The following is a 26,607-nucleotide window of genomic DNA, read 5'->3' on the forward strand; positions in this document are numbered from 1 at the left end:
GCATCCTATAGGCTCTATGTTCTTTCTTGTTTTCATTCATTTCCAAATATTTACTGATTTCTCTTGCAATTTATTCTATGACCACGGATTGTTAAGAGTGCATTGTTTGACCTCCATATATTGGTGAAAGTTCCAGATGTTTGGTGGTTATTGATTTCCAGCTTCACTTCATTATTATGAGAGAAAATGCTTAGAGTAATTTCTATCTTTTTAAACTTAGAAGACCTGTTTTATGCCCCAGCATATGATGTAGCCTAGAGAATGTTTCAGGAGCACTTGAGAAGAACGTGTATCCTGGTGTTGAGGGGTGGAATGATCTATGTACGTCTAATAAGTCTAATTCATTTATCATGATGTTTAGGTCCTCTATCTGCTTATTTATCCTCTGTCCTGTTGTTCTATCTATAGAAGAGAGTGGTGTGGTGAAGTCTCCCACTATTATTGTAGAAACATCTATTGCTCTTTTCAATTTTGCCAATATTTGCCTCATTTACTTTGGAGAACCTTGATGGGGTACATACACATTTATGATTGTTATTTCTTCTTGGTGAATTACCCCTTTTATTACTCCTCGGCAATTAATATTATTATAACTATTATAATTACCATTATTAGTATTACCCTTTTATTAATAAATAGTGTCCTTCCTTGTATCTTATGACTTCTTTGTATTTAAAGTCTATTTTGTCTGATATTAGCATAGTTACCCCAGTTTTCTTTTGGTTAATACTTGTATGGAATATCTTTTCCTATCCTTTCACTTTCAGCCTATTTGTATCTTTAGGTCTAAGATGAGTCTCTTTTAAACAGCACAAAGACGGATTATATTTTTTAATCCATTCTGCATTCTGTGAATCTGTGTCTTTTGATTGGAGAGTTTAATCCATTAATATTCAAAGTTATTACTATAAAGGCAATTCTTGATTCAACCATCCTATCCTTTGGTTTTTATTTGTCTCATTTATTTTCCCTCTCTCTTTTTATCCTTTAAGTCAACCTTACTAATACTCTTCAATTCTGTATCCTCCTCCAGACATCTCTCCTGTTTATCTGTATATATATTTTTTTCAGCTGACAAAATTCTCTTTAGGATTTCTTGCAGAGCAGATCCCTTGTTAACAAATTTTCTCAGTATTTGTTTACCTGTGAAAATTCTAAATTCTCTCTCACTTTTGAAAGACAGAATTGCTGGATAAAGAATTCTTCTCTGGCCATTTTTCTCCTTCAGAATCTTAAATATATCATACCACTGCCTTCTTGCCTCCGTGGTGCCCAGTATTAGTTAATGCTTAGCCTTATTTGGCTTCCCTTGTATGTGTTGAATCACTTTTCTCTTACTGCTTTCAGGACTCTCTCCTTCTCTTCAGAATTTGACTGTCTGATTAGTATGTGTCTTGGCATGTGTCTATTTGGATTTATCCAATTTGGAGTTCATTGGGCTACTTTTATTTCATATTTATGTCTTTTAAAAGGGTTGGGAAGTTTCCCCCAATTATGTAATAAACAATATTCCTACCCCTTTACTCATCTCTTCATTCTGGAAAACCAGTGATTCTTGTAGTTGTGCGCTCCATGTTGTCAAACATTCCCCTGAGATCCGATTGAAATCTTTCCATTTTTTCACCATTTGTTCTTTCATGCATTTACATTCAGTTGGCTCTGTCCTCTAGTTTGCTTATTTCTACTACCTCTTGAAATCTGCTGTTGTGAGTCTCTAGTACATTTTTAATTTGATACACAGTATCTTTCATTTCCATAAGATTTGCTATTTTTCTATTTATTCTTTCAAATTCTTCTTATGCTTTTCTGGTGTCTTCTTGATACCTTAATCTCTTTAGTCAACTCATTGAAGTTATTTAGGAGATTTGTTTGAACGTCTTCGATTAGTTATTCCAAACTCTGTGTTTCCTCCAGTGTTTTAATTTGGTCATTTGGCTTGGCCATATCTTCTTGTTTCTTCATATGCTTTGTAATTTTTTTCTTGGCATCTTGATAAGGTTATTGATTTATTTTTTCATTCAGTCAGAAAAGATTTATTTATTGAGTGTGACCCAGGTTCTAAATAAAAAGCTTAGAACAAAACAAATGCAGACTCTGCCTACATAGAGTTTGTATTATAGAGTATTTATATATAAATGCACAAGTAAATATATGTCAGATAGAGATAAAGACTATGGAGAAAATAAGGTAAAGGAAGGGGTAAGGGATCGCCAAAGGGGTGAAGGGGGTTGCTATTTTATATAGGTGTCCTCATTAAGACAGGAACATTTGACCAGAGACCTGAAGGAAGCGAAGGAGGAACAGAATATATACACAAGGGGAGAAGAGTTCAGGGGAGAAAACAAGTGCATAGATTCCAAGTCGGCAAAGTGATCAGCATACAAGAAACAGCAGGGTCCGTGTGTCTGGAGCAGAGTGGGAAAAGCACGATAAGGTGAATTTGAAAGTTGACTCCCCTTTTTCATCTACAGTTTTGTAGTTGTTTGGGTTTGCAGTGAAGGTCTCCTTTGGCTCTTGGATGGTCAGTAATTCCCCCACTTTCCCTGACTGTGGCAGCCCACTGGGCAGGGGCCTGACCAGGCAACAACACAGCCAAGGCCACCGGGCTCCGTGCATGCTGGAAGCCGCCGGCTCTGGGCGTGGGGGCCGGCGCTGTGCACCTCGGCCTAGAACCCGCTGGTAGCCACAATAGGTTTGGTGGGTCCCAAGCTCCCCAACTTCCCGGCCATGGTTTCTCGGCTTTTTCATCCACATCTTCCTGATATAGTGTGGAAGTTCTTCTCTGGTCACCTGAACCCACGAACTGCTGTCCCTGGTCGTTCTCTGCCGTTTCTCACGTTGTTCCATGGTAGAGGTCCGAACTTGGCTTAGCCTAGTCCACAATCTTCCCAAGTCCAGCTGAGTCCGGCAGGAGCACAGAGCTGGTGAGGGATGTTTGTGACAGCAGCACAACATTGTACATATAATTAATGGCATGGAACTGTGCACTTAAAAATAGTTAAAATATCGAATTTTATGGTGTGTATATGTTACCACAATAAAAAATAAATTAAAAAAAATACGAAGAGAAAGGATGGGTTACCTACATGTGAAATTGACTGGGTAGGAGACTGCTCAGCACCCACCATGGAAGGTGGCAGCATCCAAGGGCTGAGAAGAAACAGCTGTAACGTAGAATTCTGCATCACACAATAAATACTATCTTTCAAGAACCAGAGTAAAATATATACATTTTCAGAAGAGCAAAACCGAGGAAGTGTCTGGTAACAGAACCGCACTAAAGGAGTTTCTAAGGATATATGTGAAGTTAAAGAATAATAATCATTCCAGAGAGCAAGGTCTGAAAAACAAGCTGGAAAAATGAGCAAAGAGAAATAGAGGGCGCTGGTAAAGCTAAAGATGATAACTGCTTAAAGAAATAAAAATAAAGTCCAATTTTTGGTCAAATAAAAGACAGTGAAGGGCGGGCCACAGTGGCTCAGTGGCAGAGTTCTCGCCTGCCTTGCCAGAGACCTGGGTTCCATTCCCAGTGCCTGCCCATGCAAACAAACAAACAAACAAAAAAAAACAGTGAGAAGGACAGAGGATGAGGGTTTTACAAAATATGAGTTCATATTTTTATCACGTTTGGAAACAACAGAAGAGGAAACTCTGAAACCCTGAAAACAGAAACCTATCCGGATGTAAAGAGCACTAGCTCTTTAAAACTGCAGCAAATGCCATTTTACTTAAAAAGGAAGAACCGGAAAGGAGAAGGAAGTAAATTTCCTTGGGGAATAAAGAGTAGGTAACAGCCTGAACTTGGTCTGTACCTTAAGGAGTAACGCTGTCTCCCAGGCAAGCATTGGCAAGCACATAGTTGGAGCTTTGCTGCGAACGTGACCTGGATTTGTTTGATGGATTCTGGACTGAGAGCCAGGAGAGCAGAGTCCTAGTTTCCTCGCTCTGTGACCTTAAACACCTTCACAGAACCTCCTCAAATCTCCGTGTCCTCATCTAACCATAGATGGGGATAATTCTCCCCGTGGCTACTTCACAGTGGTTGTTCTAAAGATGAAACAGTCCAATGGATGTGAACATTCTCCCACTCTGCAGAAGCTTCATTTGAAGGAGCAAAGTGGAGGAAAAGAGCTACTGCAAGGAATGCAAGGCTCTTTCCCCTCTTCCACATACACACACACAACCTGCAAAACCCTTTTGTTTTCATCCGTTATGTCCTGGGAATACATCTGCCTAGAGGTTCTTAAATACTCTTTGAGCTTTGGCTCACTTTTCCCAACTTGTAGGGAAGAAAAGTTTGTGAAGAGTGTCTGTATTTCTCCGATAAATTTTTCTTGAAATGTTGTCACCCAATAATGCTCAACTATGTTAAAATGTAGTAAGATATAGCATCTAATTTAGTATAAGATAGTTATTTTTATTTTGTTTTCTGTAGTCCTTAGAACTTTTTAAATAGTACTGTTGCTGCAACGAATTTGAAAAGCATCCACCCTCCTTTTCATTGACTGATGTTCATTCAAGTGATGTTTCATCTGCATAAAAACATTTTTGTGGGAAAAGATAAGCACACAAAGTAAGCAGATTATCACTGCAATTTAGAAGAAGGTTCTGGAAACAATTTGAATGCAAGTTCTGTTATTATTCCAGTAAAACACCCAGGGAGCATAAGGAACTCAGATACATACCTGGTTAAATCCAGAAAAATAAGATTTAGGAGTCTGCTGAAGGTTGTATTTTGAAGGGTAGGCAAGAAATTAAAACTGAATTCCAGAACTTCTGTTGTGTCTGGTAGAGTGTCAGGAATTTTGCTTAGACCTAAATTTTCGCAGTTGTATGTTCTGTTGGCTTCTTTCTGATGAGAGAAGCAATATTAATTATATTGGCTGTAATAATTTGATTGAATATATGGCAACATTATATATATGTTCTACCATTTGAGTAGCAATACCACTTCTAGGAGTCTTTATGAAATACACACTTGCAAAAACACAAAATGACATATACTCAGGGTTATTCATTATGATATATTTTGTAATAGCAAAAAGTTGGCAATAACTAAAATATCCATCAGGATAGGACTAGTTGAACTCATTATGGAGCCCTTTGCAACTGAAAAAAGAATGAGGAAAATCTCCAGACTCTAATACGGAGTGTTAGCCAGTATCTAATCTTCGGTAGAAAAGCAAGGCACATAACTGTATATTTTGTGTATATAACATACAGTATATACTTTACATTACGCTACCTTTTGTCTAAGAAAGGTATGCAAGTATTTTCCTATATTTTGAAAAAAGAAACCATGGAAGAAAACCCAAAAACTAATAAAAACTGGTTGTCTTTAAGGGAAGGGAAGGAATTAACCAAGGACAGGTTTGGAGGCAAGACTTCTTTGAATGTATCTTGCTTTACCATTTTTAATTTGGACACATGTTAATATTCTACCTAATAGAAAAGCAAAAATTACATAAAGCAATTCCTAAATTTCAAAAGCAAACTGAAATAAATGAGGCTAACTGTATATCATTTGTGAGATAGCCACAAATAACATTTTTATTACAACCGATCTGAGAACACAACACTGTGACCACACAGCCTTAGTGTGAGTAAAGATGAGATACTCTTATGGATGGGAACATTCTCCCACTCTGCAGAAGCGTCAGTTGGAGGAGAAAAGTGGAAAAGAGCTACTGCAAGGAATGCAGGGAGGAATAAATATTGCAAAACCACTCTATTTTCATTTAATCCTGGTATCATTACTTCGAAACTGTTATATGTACATTACAGACCATAGTTCTCACAGCGCTATTTATTGAAAAGACTATGCTAACCCCAGTTCAGTAGATTTGGGGGCCTTGTCAAAGATCAATTGACCATAGATCTGAGGGTCTATTTCTGAACTCTCAATTCACTTCCATTGGTCAATATGTCTATTTTTGTGCCAATACCATTCTGTTTTGACCACTGTGGCTTTATAATAAGTTTTAAAGTCAGGAAGTGTGAGTCTTCCCACTTCATTCTTCTTTTTTAGGATGTTTTAGCCATTTGGGATCCTTTTTCCTTCCAAATAAATTTGATGACTAGATTTTCCAAGTCTTCAGAGTAGATTGTTGGAACTTTTATTATTACCTTGAAGCTGTAGATCAATTTGCATAGAATTGACATCTTAATATTAAGCCTTTCTATCCATGAACATGGAATGTCTTTCCACCCTAAAATTTAGATCTTCTTTGTTTTCTTTTAGCTATGTTTTGTAGTTTTCTATGTACAGGTCCCTTACATCCCTAGTTAAGTTTATTCCTAGATACTTGATTCTTTTAGTTGTTATTGTGAATGGATTTTTTTCTAAATTGTCTCCTCAGTTAAGTCATTACTTGCTTATGGGAACATTACTGACATTTGCACATTAAACTTGTATCCTGCCACTTCACTGAATTTGTTTATTACCTCAAGTAGCTTTGTTATAGATTTCTCAGGATTTTTCCAAATACAGGCTCATGTCATCTGCAAACAATGAAAATTTTACTACTTCCTTTCATATCTGGATGTCTTTTATTTCTTGGTCTTGCCTGATTGCTCTGGCTAGAACTTCCAGCACTATGTTGAATAATAGTGGTGACAGCGGGCATCCTTGTTCATTCCTGATCTCAGGGGAAAGACTTTTAGTTTCTCACCATTGAGTATGATGCCAGCCGTAGTTTTCCAGATATGCCCTTTATCATATTGCAGAAGTTTCCTTCGATTCCTACTTTTTGAAGTGTTTTTATCAGAAAAGGATGCTGAATTTTGTCAAAAGCTCTCTCAGCATCAATTGAGATAATCGTAATTTTTCCCGTTTGACTTGTTCATATGTTTTCTTACATGGATTGATTTTCTTGCGTTGATTCACCTTGCATGCCTAGAATGGACCCCACTTGGTCATTGTGTATAATTCTTTCAATGTGCCATTGGATTCAATTTGCAAGTATTTTGTTGAGAATTTTTGTATCTTTATTTATTAGGGAGATTGGCCTGTGGTTTTCCTTTTTTGTAGTTATTCTTATCCGGTTTTGATATTAGAGTGTTGCTAGCTTCATAAAGTGAGTTTGGTAGTGCTCATTATTCATCAAGTTTTTGGAAGAGTTTAAGCAGGAATGGTGTTAATTCTTTTTGTAATATTTGGTAAACTTCCCCTGTGAAGCCGTCAGGCCCTGGGCTTTTCTTTGTAGGGAGGTTTTGATGACTGATAGAATCTCTTTACTTGTGATTCATTTGCCGAGGTCTTCCATCTCTTCTCAAGTCGGTATAGGTTGTTCATGTGTTTCCAGGTATTTGTCCATTTCATCTAAATTGTCGAATTTGTTGGCATATAGTTGTTCATAGTATACTCTTACGATATTTTTTATTTCTTCAGGGTCTATGGTAATGGACCTCTCATTTCTGATTTTATTAATTTGTATCCTCTCTCTTGTTTTTCTTTGTCACCCTAGGAAAAGGTCCATCTATTTTACTGATTTTCTCAAAGAACCAACTTTTGATTTTATTGATTCTTATTTTTGTTATTCTCCAAAATTCATTTATTTATGCTTTAACCTTTGTTATTTCTCTTCTGTTTGCTTTGGGGTTAGTTTGTTGTTCTTTCTCTAGTTTCTCCAGGTGAGCAGTTAAGTCTTTGATTTTTGCTCTTCTTTTTAAATATAGGCATTTAGAGCAATACATTTCCTTCTCAGCACTATCTTTGCCATATCCTACAAGTTTTGATATGTTGTAATCTCATTTTAACTAGTCTCCAGATATTTACCAATTTCTTTTGCAATTTCTTCTTTGACCCACTGATTGTTCAAGAGTGTGTTATATAATCTCCAAATATTTGTGAAAATTCTGGTTCTTTGGTGGTTATTGATTTCCAGCTTCATTCCGTTATCGTCAGAGAAAGTACTTTAAATAATGTCTGTTAGGTCTAGTTCATTTATCACATTGTTTAGGTTCTCTATTTCCTCATTGATCCTCTGTTTGGTTGTTCAATCTATAGAAGAGAGTGATGTATTGAAGTCTCCCATTATTATTTTTGAAACATCTATTGCTCCCTTCAGTTTTGTTAATGTCTGCCTCATGTGCTTAGGAGCAACTTGATTGGGTGCACAAATATTTATGATTATTTCTTCTTGCTGAATTGTCCCTTTTATTAATATGTAGCATTCTTCCTTGGCTTTTGCTTTCTTTTGGTTACAGCTTGCATAGAAAATCTTTTTGCATCCTTTCACTTTCTATCTATTTGTATCCTTAGGTCTAAAATTCATCTCTTGTAAACAGCGTATAGATGGGTCATATTTTTAAATCCATTCTGACAAGCAGTTAAAAAAATTAACTGGTAATTCTGCCAATCTGTATCTTTTAACAGTTTTCAAAGCTCTTACTATAAACATAGTTCTTGAATCTACCAGTATTCATTTGAAAGCTACCAGAATGCAGTATACCAGAAATGGAATGGCTTTTATAATAAGCTACAAGTTTACAGTTTTAAGGAAGTAAAAGTGTCCAAATCAAGGCACCAACAAGAGGTTATCATCTCTCAAAACTGGCCAATGGCCTAGAACACTCTATAAGCTGGAAGTCATGTGAGTGGCATCTGCTGGTCCCTTGCTCCTGGGCTTGGTGCTGTCAGCTTCTGTTCCTGTGCGAATTCCTCACTTTGATTCTCCAGGGCTGGCTTTCACCTCTTGGCTTCCTTTGGCTCTCTCCAGTTTCTGATTTTCTTAGCATTTCATAGCGATGTCTGCTGGGCTCGAAGCATCTCCAAACATCTGTGTCTCTGTTCTCCAAGTTACCAATATCTGTGTCAGCTCTGCTCTGAAGTTTCTATCGGTTTTCTCTCTGTAGACACCTGTCATTTTTGTAGGCTCTCTGTTGGCTCTGAGGTTTCTGTCATTTATGGATCTCTTCAAAATGTTTCCACTTTCAAAGGATTTCAGTAAATGAATCAAGACCCATGGATTGGGTGGAGTCAAATCTCCATCTAATCAAAGGTCACACCCACAATTGGGTGTGTCACAGCTCTGTGGAGATTAACTTAATCAAAAGTTTCCAACCTAGAGTATTGAATCAAAATTAAAAGAAACAGCTGCCCTCTCAAAATTGGATCAGGATTAAAACATGGCATTTCTGGGATACATAATACTTTTAAACTGGCACACTACCATCTAATCCTTTGGGTTTTGTCAGACCTATACATTTTTTTCTCTCTTTCTTTAAATTTTCATTACTAATACTCTTACTTAATCTTTTAGGTTGTCCTTACCGATATTCTTCAATCCTGTGCTCTCCTCCAGACCTCTCTCTCTCTCTCTCTCTCTCTCTTTTTTTTTAGCTAACGGAACTCCTTTTAAGTACTTCTAGCAAGGCCAATCTCTTGTTAACAAATTCTCTCAGCATTTGTTTGTCTGTGAAATTTTTTTTTTTTTTTCACATGGGCAGGCACCGGGAACCGAACCCAGGTCCTCGGGCATGGCAGGCAAGCATTCTTACCTGCTGAGCCACTGTGGCCCGCCCTGTCTGTGAAAATTTTAATCTCTCCCTCACTACTGAAGAACAAGTTTACTGGATACAGAATTCTTGGTTGGAAATTTCGCTCTTTCAGAATCTTAAATCTATCATACCATTGCCTTCTTGCCCCCATGGTGCCTGTTAAGCTCTGCAAACTTAACCTTATGTGGCGCTGCTTGTATGTAGTGTATCACTTTTCTCTTGCTGCTTTCAAGACTGCCTGCTGCTTTTCCATATCTGACAGTCTGTGTCTTGGTGTATGTCTATTTGGATTTATTCTAATTCTATTTGGAGTTGGGCTTTTTTGATTTGCATATTTGTGTCTTTTATAAGGTTTGGGAAGTTTTCCCCAATTATGTCCTTATATAATCTTCCTAGCCCTTTGCTCTTCTCTTCTCCTTCTGGGACACCAATGAGTCTTATGTTTGTGTACTTCATATTCATCATTTCCCTGAGATCCAATACAAATTTTCCATCTTTTTTGTCATCTGTTCTTTTTCTTGTTCAAATTCAGTTGTGCTGTTCTCTTGTTCACTTATTCTTTCTTCTACCTCTTCAAATCTGCTATTGTGTGTTTCTCGTATATTTTTAACTTGGTCTACAGTATCTTCCATTACCATAAAATCTATTATCTTTTCTATTTATTCTTTCAAATTCTTCTTTATACTCTTCTAGTGTCTTCTTGATATCCTTTATGTCTTTAGCCAACCCATTGAACTTATTCAGGAAATTTGTATGGACAATTTTTCCAAATTCTGTGTCTCCTCAAAGTGTTTTAATTTGGTTATTTGGCTGGGCCCTATTTTCTTGCATCTTCAGGTGCTTTGTGAGTTTCTGCTGCCTTCGAGACATTTGATTATCTTGAAAGTTGATTTCCCTCACTTGTGTAAGATTTTGTAGTTGCTTGGACTTTTATTGAAGGTCTTCTTTTGCATTTGGTTTGCAGGGAATTACTGACAAGGCTGGAACCTCAAGCAGGAGGTGCAATTCGGATTGGAGGTCTGTTAAAAGCTAAACAGAAAGATAGTTTGCCAGAGTGCACTTTCTGTGTCTTCTCAGCAGATAGCATCCTTGGGCCATGTCTTCCCCTCAGGCCCACCTCTCCCCAGCTAAGTCAGCCGGCTGGGCAAGGACCCAACCAGGTGCCAAACCAGTCAAGGCTGCAGGTCTTTGTGTCATCTAAAGCCGCCAACCACAGGGTTGGGGGTCGGGCAGAGTGCGCCTCATTTGTGGGCACGATGGGTCTGTCGGTCCCTAAGATCCTGTGTGGTGTGACCTCGGTGTGGTGTGACCTCGGTGTGGTGTGACCTCGGTGTGGTGTGACCTCGGGCTGTAAGGCTGGGTATTTCAGGCCCTCTGTTCACGGCCCACCCAGAGTGCCCGGTGGGGAAGACCTCTCAGGCTGATAATGGCGGTGGGAATGCAAGAGTGTGTGCCTTTGATTCTCGCTCCTGACTGCACATTGCAGCACATGCCAGGTGGGGAAAACTCATCTCATCCTCTCCATCATAATTTCTCTGCTTTTTTACCCAGGTTCTCCTGTAATGTAGAAATCCCTCTGTGGTTACTCATACCCTGGAACCGCTGTCTCAGTCACTTCTGTCACTTCTCTAGTTGTTCCAAGGAGAAGGGGTGATCCTAGCCTATCCCATTCTGCCATCTTCCAGCTTTCCTTTTTAACCACCTCAGTTTTATCAAAATTGAAGCTTTCATCCGGAATACAGACTTCTTCATAAACTCTCTCCTTCCTCCTTCCTTCCCTCCTTCCCTCCCTCCCTCCCTCCCTCCCTCCCTTCCTTCCTTCCTTCCCTCCTTCCTTTCCTTTCACACAGGGGGAAAATGACAACATCTTTTTCATTTGTACTTTCAGCATTTCCAGATAGTTAAGCATCCTGAACACTATAGCAATTGTTGAAGTCATTAAAGCAATTACTAAAGGTAGAAATTTCTGTAGATTTTCACCTTTTATTTAAGGTCTTCATATATTGTTAATATATCATATTTAATTGTCACAAATCTTACTCTTGATCATGTCAAAACATTAAAACGTTGGTAAATCACATATCAACCTATATGACTTCTGTCTTATAATGACATTATTTCCCTATTGCATATGATCTATTGGTGTTTTTTTTAAATGCATTGTAGCGGTAGTACAGATTATTTATTTGCTTTATTTATGAAAAGGCCTATAAGCAATGACTACCTAGTAGTCATGAGCATCTCAAGTGCCTGGGTTGTGGTCTCTAAATACCATTCTTCTCCAAAGGGAATCAGAGCTCCTTGCATGTCAAATTGCAAATATGGAGGAGGAAATACACAAGATGTGCCAAGAAAATCTGTGAAAGGACAATGGCATAATGACAAAAGGACATAGGAACCAGCTTAGAGCGGTTCTCACTGGCTATAAATAAGATGATTTAAACATCATAAACAACCAACGAGTGACTGTGTAAAATACATTGGATATATAAAAAGTCATGGTTCAACATGATACACCTATACAAACACACTCACACACAAAGGAAAGAGAGGAGACACAGAACAAAACTCATTGTCCATCATTGGAGGTTGCTATGGCTTCAATTGTTATTCTGAAAAATTGTTATTCTGAAAAATGTAAGCATTTATTTTTCCTTTCTGGTAAGAATTTTTTTTCAGGGTAACCAAATAGCTGTAGTGAATGAAGAAAAGTTCGATACAGAGGATTTCTAGGTAATAAATATGGAAGGAAAATTGGACGTTGAAAATCATCATGAAATATCTGAGTCAGGCAATTGTCATCAATAGTTGGCAAAAACATATGGTGAGAAGTTGAGGGAAATTTTACAGTGGAAATATCAATTTTTCCTATTGATCAACACCAGTATCACTAACATGAGACAATCAGATGTTGCATACTTTCTGTTGTGATAGAATGTGAAGTACAAAGTACCAGCTATGGATGGAGCATTCTTGGCAAAACCTGAATCCAATCAAGCCTTTGGATCTTACTTCCAGTTCACAAGGAATGTGGGGATTTAAGTTAAACAGCAGTACAAGCTACAATCAGCCAGATTCAGGATGTGTGACATTCTATAAAACCATTAACTTGATTTTTATCAGTCTGGGAATGACAGAGATGGAGAGTAGATAGATACATAGAAAAATGAAATATAGATGACAGATAAGAAGAGACTCTTCTTGTTAAAAGAGAAAAGAGATAACAAAAAACTACTTAAAAGGTATAGCTAACAAATACTGAGAGTTGCCTTTGTTTAGACTCTGATTCAAAGAAAGCAGTTTCAAGAAGACATTTTATAGACTATGAGGGAACTTTAAATATGAACAGGATATTAGATGATAATAAAGACTAATGAATTCATAATTACGCCATATCATCTAAGAGAAGTTAGAGGAAGCTAGTGTGTCAAAATGTTGATGGTTATTGAATGCTGAGTGATAGATCCATGAAGGTTCTTTGAACTACTTTTGAATATGTTTAAAAATTTTACTAATAAATGTTTTTAAAAACTATCGTGTTACACAGACTTTATGTCATGTGTTACTGTAACTTTGAAGCATGAATTAAGTTTGAATTTCTAGATGTGCAGACGATGATACCTAACCATACACATTTGGGCACAGCTCTGCACACAAGTGTTGAGGATTTTTCCATCCTGTCTCCCAAGATATCTGAGTATTCCGAAGTCTGCCAATCACTACTTTTTAGATTCATAATTATTCAAGTTATAAATCTTGGCCTAACTAGATAAAATAGAAAGGAATTGGCTGGAAACCTGTAGGAATGTGGGGGCCACAATTTATCTAGGTAATGCTTTGGGACGAAGGATAGTATGGCATATATGAAGATCTGATGGGGTATAATTTGCACAAAAGTCTTCTAAGACAGAAAGAAATGATCCCCAGGGAAAGCGCACTTGGGACACAAGCACATGGATGTCCCAGGGCCATGGGATTCTGAGTGCAGCAGTATCTGTCATTCATCTGATTGTCTCCTAACTCAGAGTACATGGTGTATTCATGCAGAATGCAATGGAGAAGGAAAGTCTACCACTGAGGAATAAGGAAAATCCAAAAGCTCTTATGCTGAACTCTCCATGGGATGCTAAGAGTGTGAGGTGGCATCAGGGGACTCAATGCACAGGGGACTCAATGCAAAGTCACCTGACTTTGGAGATGATGGTAGATTGTGGTGTCATAAAATTCAATTGGGGCTTCATGGAGGTAATGACACCCTACTCCTGGGGATTGGTGACCTTGTCAACAACACTCCCCGCTAGAGCCAGATCAGTAGAAGGGAGTGCTGGACAAGACTGAATTACCAGGTCTTTGGAAATGTGCAGCTCACAGAATAGCCTAGGATTTTTTTACTTGGCTTACTTTTATGAGCTATGTGGACTTTCCCTAACGGTGAGTGAATGTTCTACCATAAGTCATCCTGGAAGAGATGTTATTGAAAAACCATAACTCTAAGCACCTGTCACAGGTACTTTTGAACCTGCATGATGAGTGGGCTGATTTGAATGATGACCCCAAACAGGGAGCAAGCTCCCCTTACCGTGTAAATGTTCTATTCCCCTCTATGCCCTTGAAATATCAGCATGCATGTGTTTTCTATGTAATTACTAATGGTTCAGATTTGGGCAAGGAGCAATAGATGGGAATATTTGGAAAATTACTGCCCATCTTGAATAATATTTTGTTTATTGAAAGGTATGATGTACAGGATAAATTTTATTTTTTTAAAAAAGTGACACATCATTTGATGACATCTGCTTTTTAAAAAATCTAGCTTTTGGGCAGGCTCAGCAGGCAAGAACCTGGGTTTGATTCCCGGTGCCTGCCCATGTAAAAAAAAAAAATCTAGCTTTTTTTTGAATCTATTATCATATGTGCTGCTGGGAGTTTTAAGCATTTTTATGGCAAATTTTATTGTGGCTTGGCTTAAAGTTTTTCTGTGTACATAGTAGGAATTTAGGAATCTCCCTATTTTGTTCTCGTTCCTTTTTTCAACTTCCCTGTCCCTTCTCCTCCCATCACTGACCTCCTTCTTTTTGCTTCTTACTATCATTTCTACTCTTACTACTTTTCAGCAATTCACGTGTCTCTTTTGCTGCTAGTGAAGCTCTGCTTGTTGGCTCCATGAGACTTTTATCCGAGGCTTCTATTTCCCACGTTACCTTGACCATGCTAAGTGGTCTCTCCAGGTCTGGGAAGGTCTCTGCTCACCCAGAGTGCTCCATCGCACTCCAGATGAGCAGTTCTCCTCCTGCTGAGCTGCAAGCAGAACTACTTAACTAGAAACAGAAGACTGCACACACCCTCCTTTGCTCTGAAGTGTGATGTTGTAGAGATGTCACTATTTTAATTGCTTTTTGCTTTACTCATTCCCATTTCTGCTTAGTGATGCACTTCTTTTTTTTTTTTTTTGGTAGTGACAGCACGCTCATCTACAGGAAACCATCAGATTTCTTGTAGATTGCGGCAATATTATAACTGCCACTGATGAAAATGCCATATTTATATTTCCCCATAATTCAGTCTTTGTTTTATAGATGCAGAGCCCTCCAGCCCTGTAACAAATCCACATAATGCCCTTGAAATGCGCACTTTGCATTTAAAACTCGGGTTTAGCTGACTGGTGGGAAAAGATACATGTTGCCAAACACCCCCTTTGTGCCCACGGATATGGAGGCCCACAGAGAATAGGATGTGCAGCGGTTCCCCTATAGCTGCTGAGGATGGTATTAGTTTTAAGGAGACAGTTTTCTTTTCTGGTTTCCATTGGCGTAACTGATGTCACACACACTTGGAGAAAAGGTGCTTTCTCGATTTGTCTTGCTCTACTCTGACCTTAGAGCAAAAGGCTCTCCACTGGCAATTCCCTCTTCTCCTGAATATATAAGTGCCTGAAACCTGTACTATTCCGTGCCTCCGCCTCTAGTGTGCTTTATTAAGCACTTTACTGAAGTAATGTGATTCAGAAAGTGGAGAATTGAGAAGTTGCTCCAGTGAGCCAGTGGCCTGGTAAGGTAGGTAAATGAAATCTCCAAATTTCAACCCAGAGGGAAAATGAGAACCGGCTGATAACACTTCCCAGGAGACTCTAGACGCCCATCTCCAGCCTGTGTCGTGACAGTAAATAGCCTGCAGTTAGGTGGAAACCGCAATGAACTTTCTGCCTTTGAGTCCGAGGAGAAATAGGCAAATTTCAAGAAACACAGCTGGTAAGAAAGTTTAAAAACCAAACACATTTCAGAGAATGTCCTGGGCTCAACAGCATGTGGCCCCCTTTCCTGTACAACCTGTGCAACCCTGGACAACCAAAATTGTCACTGAGAATGATGATGCCAAAATGCGACCTGATCTGTAATCATCCTGGAAGCATTTATTTGCCTTCCATCTGTTGTATTATTTTAGGCAGGAAGGATATACATACACACACACACACACACACATACATACATATCTATGCTCACACATGATTCTCCTTTTTTATTTGAGAGTAATTTATAGACATTATGACCTTTCACCCTTACCTGCTTTGGCCAGTATCTCCTAAGAGGAAGGACTTTCATTCTGGTGTGCAACCACAGTGCCATTATCAAATTCAGAATATTTAACATTGATGCAATGTTACTATCTAAACCACATTCTATACTCAATTGTTGCCAGTTGTCCCAATATTTTCCTTCATAATAATTTTTGTTGTTCCAGCCCTGGCTCACACATTCCATTCAGTTGCCTTGTCTCCTTAGCCTCCTTTGATCTGAGACAGTGCCTCAGTTTCTCCCTGTCTTTCATGACATTGATTTTTTTTGGAGCGTTACAGACTCGTGTTTTGCAGACGGTCCCTCATATTGGGTTTGTTGTGCTTCCTCATGATTTGATTCAGGCTGTACAATTTTGTGAGGTTTGTGTCTTTCTCATTAAGCTTCACATCCAAGCTTTTGGAGAGCAAGTTTTGGTGGCAGAGATCAGGCTCCAGGACAGAGAGTGACACGCCACAGAGGACGGAGGGACACGCTGGACACAGGGGAGACCGGAACCTGAGAGCACGGCCATGGCCATTTGGCCCGGGCCTGAGCCCCCTGCCAGGTGCCCGTGTTTCGGTTGCTTCTCCAGGCACACACCCACCCGCTGCTGCAGTCCCTGTGGTTACTCTGAGCTCTGCGTGACCACTTCCCACGAACCCATCCTCCTGTCTTTAGAGCTCAATGTATGGTCAATTTCCAAAGTCTCCTTCTCATTTCTTCTGGCTTTGGCTGCTCCATTGCAGCCTGGAACCTTCTTGATGTGAACTGTTCATGACCACGGGATATTCACAGCTGCCCCCCAACACGCACCCCATTCAATTCAAAGGCCATTTATGTAGGGCCCGTGCACTGCCTTTGGCTCTGTTTACAAGAGCCGGGAAGCCCAGGCTCCCAAGTGCTACATCTGGATTCTCAATCCCTTTTCCCTCCAGGTAGTCATTTGCATTTTTTCAATCAGGATCTTATTTTGCTTCTTTCTGTTGTATCTGTAACTCCTTGCCAGCCCACTGTATTTTCTCTCTCCTTGCAAACGGTGGAATCATTTTCTAATTTAGAACCCTCTGAATTTCACTCAAGTGCTGATTTCTACCTTTTTGGATGTCTCATTTGCACTTGGCACACACAGCAGCCTGCTTCCCCCATGTCTGAGACGCTGAACCTCAACCCTCACTCATTAATCACTCTTTTACCTCAGAGAAAGCAATTTGACTAAGCTGCATCCCTGAGTGATAATTACTTTCTGAAAACAAAATAAAACCCTCCCAAGAGCGCATGTCCTAAACCTTTGTTGCCAATCTGAGGTCTCCAGGCAAAGGTCATTCTGGTTTATGCAGTTCATTTCCTGTTCGTCTTAGACTCGGTATTCTTAGGTTCAAATCCCAGCTCTCAACCATTTTATGTGAACTTTTTTGTATGCATGCATTCTTTCCATAAAACGTTTACTAAACTCCAAACAAAGCAGAGCAAAACCAAAATCTGGTTTTCAGAACAGGGTCTGATGAACTAAAGATGGTCACATGGTCTTGTGGTTAATTATGCTTAAACCTGAGGGGAAGAAGAAAAGAGGAAAGGAAAGCAAAGGAAAGGGGTGGGCAGAGCTGGGGTAATTTGCACTAGAAAAGGGGTCAAATCCTCAAATCAAAGACAGGCCTTTGGAAAGGTTCGCCTTTCCACCCCTCCCACTTTCCTCCCACTTGCCTGCAGCCTAGAAGTTCCTTATGGTTAGGACAAGGCCTCCTTCGTTTTTGTATCTCCCTGATCCCTCCCTTGCATTTGCTGCACAGTAAGAGCTCCATAAACAGCCTTACAGTCCTGTTGCCGAAAACTCCTCATACATGACAGAAGAGGCAAAAGGAAATACAGATCCAGTGTTGATTGAATAGGTCACAAGACCATTTAAAATCAGAATCCTTTCGGTAGGAGGGATGCAGGGAGGTTGTTGCTTTGGAAGGTCCCAGTCTTGCCTGTCTTATGCAAAAAGGAAATCTCTCCCAGCAGCACAGGGCCCAGCCTGGAGAACCTGGCACCCAGCAGCACAGGGCCCAGCCTGGAGAACCTGGCACCCTCCCATTCCTGAGACCGGAATAGCGCTGAAGTCCCCAGAACAGGCAAAGAAAGGACCAGGTTCTTGTCCCTGGCTCTTGTCTTTCCTTTGCCAAAGCAGGAGCCATTCGCTAAAAGGGACTGGCAACTCCGGGACCTGCTATCCTCAGGGGGAAACTGGACTGGTCTGTTATTTCCACGGTCTTTCTAAAATCTCCCAGCCAGCCTGGCCCTTCCCGTGGATGCCCCTGAGAGCGGCAGGACGGCGACACATGCTGTGCTCTGGGTAAGGATTTGAGAGTTGGACTGGCGGGCTTACAAAGAAGGCATTTAAAATAGCTTGCTTCTCAGAGAGCGGGGCTCTGATGTTGACAGTATTACCTGTGACCTCATGGCCGTGAGGTGGGTGACCATGTGCCCAGTCACTGAGGGGTGATCTCCCCACTTCCTACCACACCACCTACATGCTGGTGTGAAATGGCCATTCCAACCTGAAAAATGAAGAGACCGCCTTCCAGGGCTGATAGAAACCTTCCACTGTTCCCCTTCTCAGTCTTAATTTCCCTGAACAGTGGTGTCTTCTCTTGACCTGAGTCCATCCTGATTTTACTCTAACACAAGACCAACAAGCATATGCTCATCTTTGCTTCCAGGCCTAATTCCAGAACTGACCTTGAGTCTTGCTCTTGTTTGGTCCATCTTTGACCTGCCTTGTCTTTTAATTTTACTGAACAGGGCTTCTGGGCCTTGCCTCAGTGTTTTCTCGGCATCTTCTGCCTTTTCAGAAGTGGCCTCTCCTGACTTTTGGCCTTCTTCCAGCCCCAGCCCAGTAAAGCAGCCCACCAAACCACCTGGAGAGAGGCCCATGGCCAGACAGGTTGTGAGTAAGTGGACACTTGCCCGGGTCAGATATAGCGAAGGAAGGTTAAAGTATTTTAGAAGATGGCAAGAGACTGAGACTTTTCTCCATTCTTTCTCTCACTACCTCCTCCAAGAGCGTCCCATAGGTTGACAAATATTGTTATGGTCAAAAGAAAAAAAAGAAGGTGTAATATGGCTCTTTTCTTAGATTTTACTCCTGTGGGTTAGTAAAACAGATGAAGAGTTGTCCAACTCAAGGAGAAATCCAACTCATTTAGAGTAATCTTTTAAATACACTTAACTTGGTACAAATTTCTCTACTAATCCCCACCCTGAGAGCCAGGAAACCAAAGGGCTGTTTGTGGTAGTGGCCATGTGAGGGCATGTTGGACAAACAGCTCTCCCCAGGTAAGGTTGAGAGTTCTGCATGGAGACTCTGTTGGTATCTTGTATTCCAAATGGGATTGTTTGGGGGCAGTTGTTTGAGAAAAAGGAAGACTCTTACTTCTTTCTACTAATACTCCATCAGACCAGCCCCCAGCTGAGTGCTTTGGCTCAATTCTTATATTAACGAAAAACTTTTATACACCCATTCCCCTACGAAAGACAGTGCATATTAGGACACCAAAGCTCAGATGGGACTGCATGCTTAATCTCCAAATTGCCAGGCAGTTTTTCCTGGAAAAATACAGAGTTTGGACTCACCTCAGTGCATGTCTGAACTGAAGAAGCGAGGGCATTACAGCTCACAGAAGACAGCACAGCCAAAAGGAAGCAGCTGCCAGTGAGAGCCATCCTGAGACTAGGACAACCTCAGCTTGGTCAAATCATGATATGATGACCCCAGCAATTTGGCAACCAGAGAGGTGCTCAGAGGGTGATCTCAGGACAGAAATGCAGCGGCTGTTCAGCATTCAGTGTCTCCACGTTGCAAAAAAAGGGGAAGTCCCTTTTGCATACCACGCTTTCTGGCCAAAAATAGCTGAAGACCCAGTCTTAGATTAGCCCAGATCATTTCCGGGCAAACATGAATCTATTGTGCAGCTCTCTTGGGCTGGTCACGTGGCCTCTCAGTTTGACAGTTCCTATCGATTTAAGGCCACTTTTAAGTGTTTGGCTAACTCCAACATCTTCCAGTTCCTTTCAGTGAGAGAGGCTGTGGAAGCAAGAAGTCATACTAACAAAGGAAGCCACTTTGTTAGCTGTCCTAGGTGGGTGACTAAGAAAGTTGCAGGAGTTTGCGGGAAGGGCATAGCACTCGGTGGGGACAGATAGAAGAAGTGAACCCAGTGGTGGCACTGGCTGGCCCCAGGCACTATGAGAGGGGACAAGGTCATCCTTAGGAAGGGACTGTGCCTGTCCTTGTGCCTCAGCAGCTCTCTAGGCTCCTCTGCTCACCCACCCCCACCTGTGTTCTTAGCAGAGGAGGAGAGCAAACCTATCACACAACCTGGTGATTCAAGCAGGTTGCAGCAGCTGGGGTGGAACCTCCTCTTTTTCTCTTCCAACCTAGCACTGGGAAGTGAGGTACCCTGCGATCAACAGAGGAAGCTGGTGAAGAGGGAGGAGAGATGAGCGCCAGCCTTGGCTCTGATTCTTCTTAGAAATAACTAGGAAGGAAGACGGCAATTGCCTCATTACGGTGCAAGTTGTGGCAGTGAGTAAGGTGAATTAAAGTCAGGGCTCAAGTATTCCTTAATGGGTTGAACATAGCTACCTCAGACATTGTCTGGGCTCCAACCACGTGCAATACACAAGATACTGGTGCTACTGTGATCCCATTCCATTTCCAAGAACCCAATTTTTGTATCAGAGTGCACAATGACATCTGATATTACTACTATTACTTCTACTACCACCTCCATTTGTACATTACTACCAGTAATAAAATAATTATAGTAGCTACCATTTATTGAGTACTTAGTACACATCAGGCACTGGGCCAGGTTTTTGTTTGTTTGCTTATACAGTTCCCGACCTATATATTCCATGAAAAAGGTGCTATTATTCCCCCCATTTCACTGCTGTGGAAACTGATCTTAGAGAAGTTAAACAAACTCTCCAAGGTCACATTATTAGAAAATGGTGAATTAGAGCTTCAGATCTTAACAATCTCACTGCAGAGCCTGTCCTATTAATCTCCAATAAGGGTGCACGGGTGGTTCAGTGGTAGAATGCTCACCTTCCATGCAGGAGATCCAGGTTCAATTCCCGACCATGCATCCCTCCACCCCCGCCCTCCCAAAATGTAATTTCCAAGAAAAAATTTTGCTTCTGGAAGGAGCTGAAAAGTGAATGGGGTGAATGATGTTTTTTCTCTGGAGATTGTAGAGTAGATGCTAAAAAGCAGTGGGAGGTGAAAACCTATGTATGTGACACTGTGGTAGGGCTACCACGAATATTTAGGATTTTCTGTTCACCCTTAAAATGTCATCCTCTGGGGTGAGATTTGCCCTGGCACTATGGGATCAACAATGCCATCCTAAGCAAAAGGAGGAAAAGAAGTATAACAAATAAGGTATCAGTGGCTGGGAGAGTTCAAATAGACTGGAGAGGCTACTCTGGAGGTCACTCTTAAGCAAGCTTCAATTAGACACTGCTACCTATCATAGGTTGCCAAACCCCAAACAAACCATTCCAACCAATCCTAAAGAACACCTAGGGCACTAGTTAAGATTCTACAAAGGTTCCATGCACTAGGGTAACTTTCCAGAAACTTGCAACCCTCAGGTGGGTCCCTGGACCAGATAAGTCCTGAAACAGAGGGGCCAACCTCTTCAGAACATCAACAGGTTCCATCCCCCTATCCCATACTATCAACAGCCCCTTCCAACATGAAAAAGTTAGCATGGGCATAGTCCAAAATCCCCTAAAGAGTGGGAGAAAGAGAAGGTAGGGTTTAGCAAATATGTCTGATTGCTGAATCATTTTACTGATATTTCTTTTAGTCTCCAATACCTTGGGGCAGCTAGAAGTAAAAACCTAAAATTGTGGACATGTAATGCATAATGAACGCTGAAATCTGTTCTACAACTAATGGTTGTGCTGTGCTTTGAAATATATTGCTTTTTTGTATATATGTTGTTCTTCACAAAAACTGAAAGTCAATTGTGCAGAGCTATACGCCGACATGGTGAACCACTGATTGTACACTTTGGATGGTTACATGGTACGGGAATATATAATATACATCAATAAAAAATAAATAATTTTTTAAAGATGCCATCCTCAACAACAAAAGCACTTCTGAAGATGCTTTTGGTAAAGCAGTCTTAGCAATCCCCGACTGGTGACAGCCAGCCTTGCCTAAGGAGGGCATCCGTCGCGGTGTTTGAAAGGTTCTGGACTGGAAGGAGACCTGGTTCTAGCCTCGGCTCCGTCACGTGTCAGCCAGGCCACCTTGGGTAGGCCACTGCATTTCTCTATTTCCTCATCTGACGCCAGGAAGTATAATTCCTGTTCTGCCTACATCGCAAGGTAATTATGAGGATCAAACAGGATCAAAATGTGAAAATGTTTCTCAACCTTAAAGCTCTACATAAATATGAAGAATGTGTGGCAAAGACTCCTCTGAGGAATCAGTTTCAATCTCATGTAAATATCACCCTCGGAAAACCGTCTTCTGCCCCAGAGACAATGAAAAGGCATATTATTTTTTTTCTTAAGGAAAGGTTTGATGGCTCAGTTAAGGCCATGAGATTTTGCCATTTTCTGAGGCTACACAGTTTGCATATGATTTGCATGTGTTTGCATAATAGATTCAGAAGATTCACTGCCAGTGTATAAGAGTAAAAGAAAATAAATGAATATGAGTGACCCTGTGCCATAGCATTCACATCAAATATTCGGGGTATAATACCTTGAAATATGAAATAGATTAAAACTGAAACTATTTCAAACAGATGCGAAGATAGGTTTTAGAGTTCAGAGGCAAGAGTGAAACCCTTATTTGGTTAAAGGTTGTAAAGTCTCACATACTCTAAAAAAAGTCACCCCACACAAATGACTACCATGCCTGAATTCTCTCCACCCTATCTCTCTGTAGAAAACACATACACACTAAATGATCTTCCAGTCTATTCTGAAATATCTCAGGTGACAAAACACTTATTTTCCCCTCCCCTCCAAATTCTTTTAGCCAATTTTGACTATTGAAAGTGTTCTTTCTTAAATTAAACTGCAAATATCTTCCCTCCAGTTTCCCTACATTGTTCCTCATTTCCTTGAGCCAGTACAACAGGTTCAAGCCCTTTCCTACTTTCAGTTCTTCGGGTATTTGAAGACAGTTGCTGTGTTCCCAAAACTTCCCCTTTCTAGGTTAAAAATCCCTAGTTTCTCTAACTGCATCAGAAGTTCATGCATTAGAAGACCTGTTGATCTAAACATTTTCCAGATCTCCCAAGAGAAGCACTGATTTGAATTCCAGTTTTAGTTTTGCAATTAACTAGGTGTGTTTCATTGAGACAGCCCTGGTCTCAATTTCCTCAGATGTAAATGATGGAGTTGGACTGGCCTATCTATACGGAACCATCTTTATATACAATTCCATTGCTTTATGCCAAACATAAAGGAATGATTTCCAATTTATTCATTTATGTAGCAAAGCCATCGGCTTGAGCCAAGAAAATGCAGTGAAACTTGCTTTTTTTTTTTTTTTTGAAAATCTGCTCTTTCTTCCTTACTCCAACTGGCCTTGCCCCTTGTTGGCAAGCACGCAAAATAGAGAAGGAGACTTGGCTGGAGCAACGAGCATCATGATTGCTGTAAAAAAAATTCACTCACTGTGCCACCAAGGGATGGAACTGCTGTCTCCCCTTCTAAGGACCAGCCCTGTGGAGACAGGGAGAGGGAAAGGAGAAGCATAAAGCATGGCAATGGAAACTCATTTACTTCCAGTGACCAGCAAACACATCAGTGGGGAAAACAACAGGTCTGCTGATCCCTGAATTTCTCCTGAAGTGTAGGAATCCTTATATCACATATTTACAGGTATTTTCATACAGATCCCGAAGTGTTCATCTTTTGGTTCTTCTTTTGACTTCACCAGGTTTCCATGCAGTTTGTCACTCCATGGGTGCTCCCACTGTACTGCCCAATTTTACATCTGGGGAGGTGTAGGCTCTCATTTCCCTGTGTTTCCCCATGATTATAGTCTGGGGAGTGGCTTGGGGTCCTAGGAGAACTTGCTCGGTTCTTCAAGCTTTCCTTGGTGATCACCTAAACGCTAATTTACTTTCTTTCAGCGGAGTGCAAACCATAATATGCTTCTCAAAGCAGATGTTTAATTTCCACTATCTTATGGACACCGGCTGGTGTTAAACTGACCTATATTTTCTTTTTTTCCTGCTGTACTTCTAGTTTTTGTTCTGCTTTTGTTTCAAATCTGTTCCCCAATCTCCACCCCAGATGGTTAAATCTACTTGTAGCCAAAATGCTTCTTAACTTGAATATTTTATTATATTTCACAGTCTATTGTGCACCTTACCATTGTATTTCCCAACACTTGTTCATTAACTTATGATTTACCAGATTTTAATGACTCCAGGCTCAGAGCCATGAAGGCCAGAAGTAAAGCTGTCTTTCAAGTTGTCCCCACTTATCCTGGCGTACTGCCTCATGGGCTCATTAAAGCAGAGCACTCGGCACTCGGTTTCTCCAATCCTGCCATGCTGATGTTTTGTCACTGATGACACTCGCGAGGTCACCAGGCTAGACAAAGCAGCAAAGCTGATATTGTTCTTCCACTATGAGAGGGGACGTGGTTCTCTTCCTGCTTGATCACAAGCTCAGTGTGTCCTCTCCGGCTTTGCATTACCACCCCTGGCCCTACTGCTGTGGCACTGCCACTCCCACCACCAGCAGAGGCAGACAGTGTCTCCCCACAGCCTAGCCAGCTCATGCCCATCACAAAAAAGTGCGGTAAGCCTTTTCACATCTTGGAACCCAAGCTGACCCTTGGCTTCTGTCCACAGAGTAGGGAGAGAGTTCTGATGCAGGGACAGTTTCCATTTCCTGTCCCAAGATTCACCTCTTCCTAAGGTGATTGATACTGGAAATATCTGTTCTCTTGGGCCCTCCTATAACAATTTCAAAATCGTCTAGTGTTGGAAATGTGTTCCCGAATACGGGTTTCACTATTATCTGTGGTCTTCCAGTTATACGTATATGATCCTGGAAATATGTTTAAAATATTAGAATATTTGTCAAGCTTTAACTTCAATTTAACTACAAAGTCAGTTCCATTCACTAACTTTTCTTTCATTTGCTGTGTTTTATAAAGGCAGAAATGCTTAAAGCATCCTTAGGGTTTTTCTCTCAAGCTTTAAGTGAATATAATATTAACAGGCAATGGGATACAGGGACTAGAACATACAACTGGGAATTAAGATTCTGAGGTAAACTCTCAACCCTGTTATAAAGTGATCCTAAAAGAGGTGCATTAAAATCAGAAATTTGAAAGCCAAAAGTAAGCTTCAAAACAATCTAATCCAGTCCTGCCATTTTTCCCCTTTAAGAATTTAAAAGAACAACATATGAGTCTAAAGGTCCCAAGAGTTGAGATTATTCACATTATTATTAAGTCATTTACTTTTAGTCCTTCTGGAACACTTTCCACGTTCTGCCTGCTGTCAGGCTTTTTACTGTGAGCATCATATTAGATTAAATCCCAACATCCCTTTATAGTAAAGAATGGAAGGAAAGAATTTCCTGAACTAGCAAAAGGTGGGCGATGCTTTCTGTACATGGCAATACGGCATCCTTTTCTCCTTCTGATGGACCTCAGAAACATCCCATTCACATGTCTGGGGCATTTGTCGGGATCAGTGGTGGTGGTGTAAGGGGAGGTTGTTTTTTTTTTTTAACTTTTTATTTTAAAATACTTTCGGACTTATGGAACAGTTACAAAAGTAATGCAAACCTGATGCAGAGAACTCTAACAAACCCCCAAGTAGGGGGAGATTTTGTGCTTCCTTTGCTGTATTTGCAGCATTCACTTCTTCTCACGGATAGGATCAGCAACAGACGGGAGTTCAAAATGAGTTCCATTTTCAGGCACGGCTATCTGTGAGACCTTGGACAAGACATTAGCCTTAGAGGCTCACCTTTTTCTGTACCTCCCATGCACGCTTGTGAAAAAAAGCTTGGCCTGTAAAAGGCTGTGAAGAATTGTCTATTGTTGTATATAATGTAAAATGTGTGTGAGGGACAAAGGGTCCTATGCCCTCATTCAGGTTTGCATTTTTAAGGAGCAGCTCCTCAGAGGGCACAGTAAAGCTGGGGCAAAAATAAACAACCTATTAATAAAATATGTGCAGGGAACTGCTCTAGTTTCCAAAAGTTGCAGAATGCAATATACCAGAAACAGAACGGCTTTTACAAAGGGAATTTATTAAGTTGCAAGTTCACAGTTCTAAGGCCGTGAAAATGTCCAAATTAAGGCATCAAGGGAAAGATACCTCGACTCCAAAATAAGGACCAGTGATGTTTGCGGTTTCTCTCTCAGCTGGGAGAGTTCATGGTGACATCTGCTAGCTTTCTCTTCTCATCTCATGAGGCTCCCCTGGGGGCATTTCCTTCTGCTCCAAAGGTCTCTGGCTGCATGGGCTCTGTGGGTTCTGGTGGCTCTCAAGCTTTTCCCAAAATG

At 40.6% G+C, this 26,607-nt stretch overlaps 1 protein-coding gene across 1 annotated transcript in view; it reads right to left on the reverse strand.

The window, feature by feature from the left end:
• The window catches only part of CD180 (CD180 molecule), a 29,616-nt gene extending 9,719 nt beyond the window's left edge, over positions 1-19,897 (reverse strand). Inside the window, exons 1-2 of the mRNA XM_077117396.1 lie at positions 19,668-19,897; positions 4,686-4,852 (exon numbers count right to left, since the gene is read on the reverse strand). Of these exons, the coding sequence (XP_076973511.1) occupies positions 4,686-4,852; positions 19,668-19,757 (257 nt within the window). The 5' untranslated portion in view covers positions 19,758-19,897. The remainder of the gene's footprint in view (positions 1-4,685; positions 4,853-19,667) is intronic.
• Between the last annotated feature and the right edge of the window lie 6,710 nt (positions 19,898-26,607).

This window comes from Tamandua tetradactyla, chromosome 9 (assembly GCF_023851605.1).
Source record: "Tamandua tetradactyla isolate mTamTet1 chromosome 9, mTamTet1.pri, whole genome shotgun sequence".
Lineage (NCBI taxonomy): Eukaryota > Metazoa > Chordata > Mammalia > Pilosa > Myrmecophagidae > Tamandua > Tamandua tetradactyla.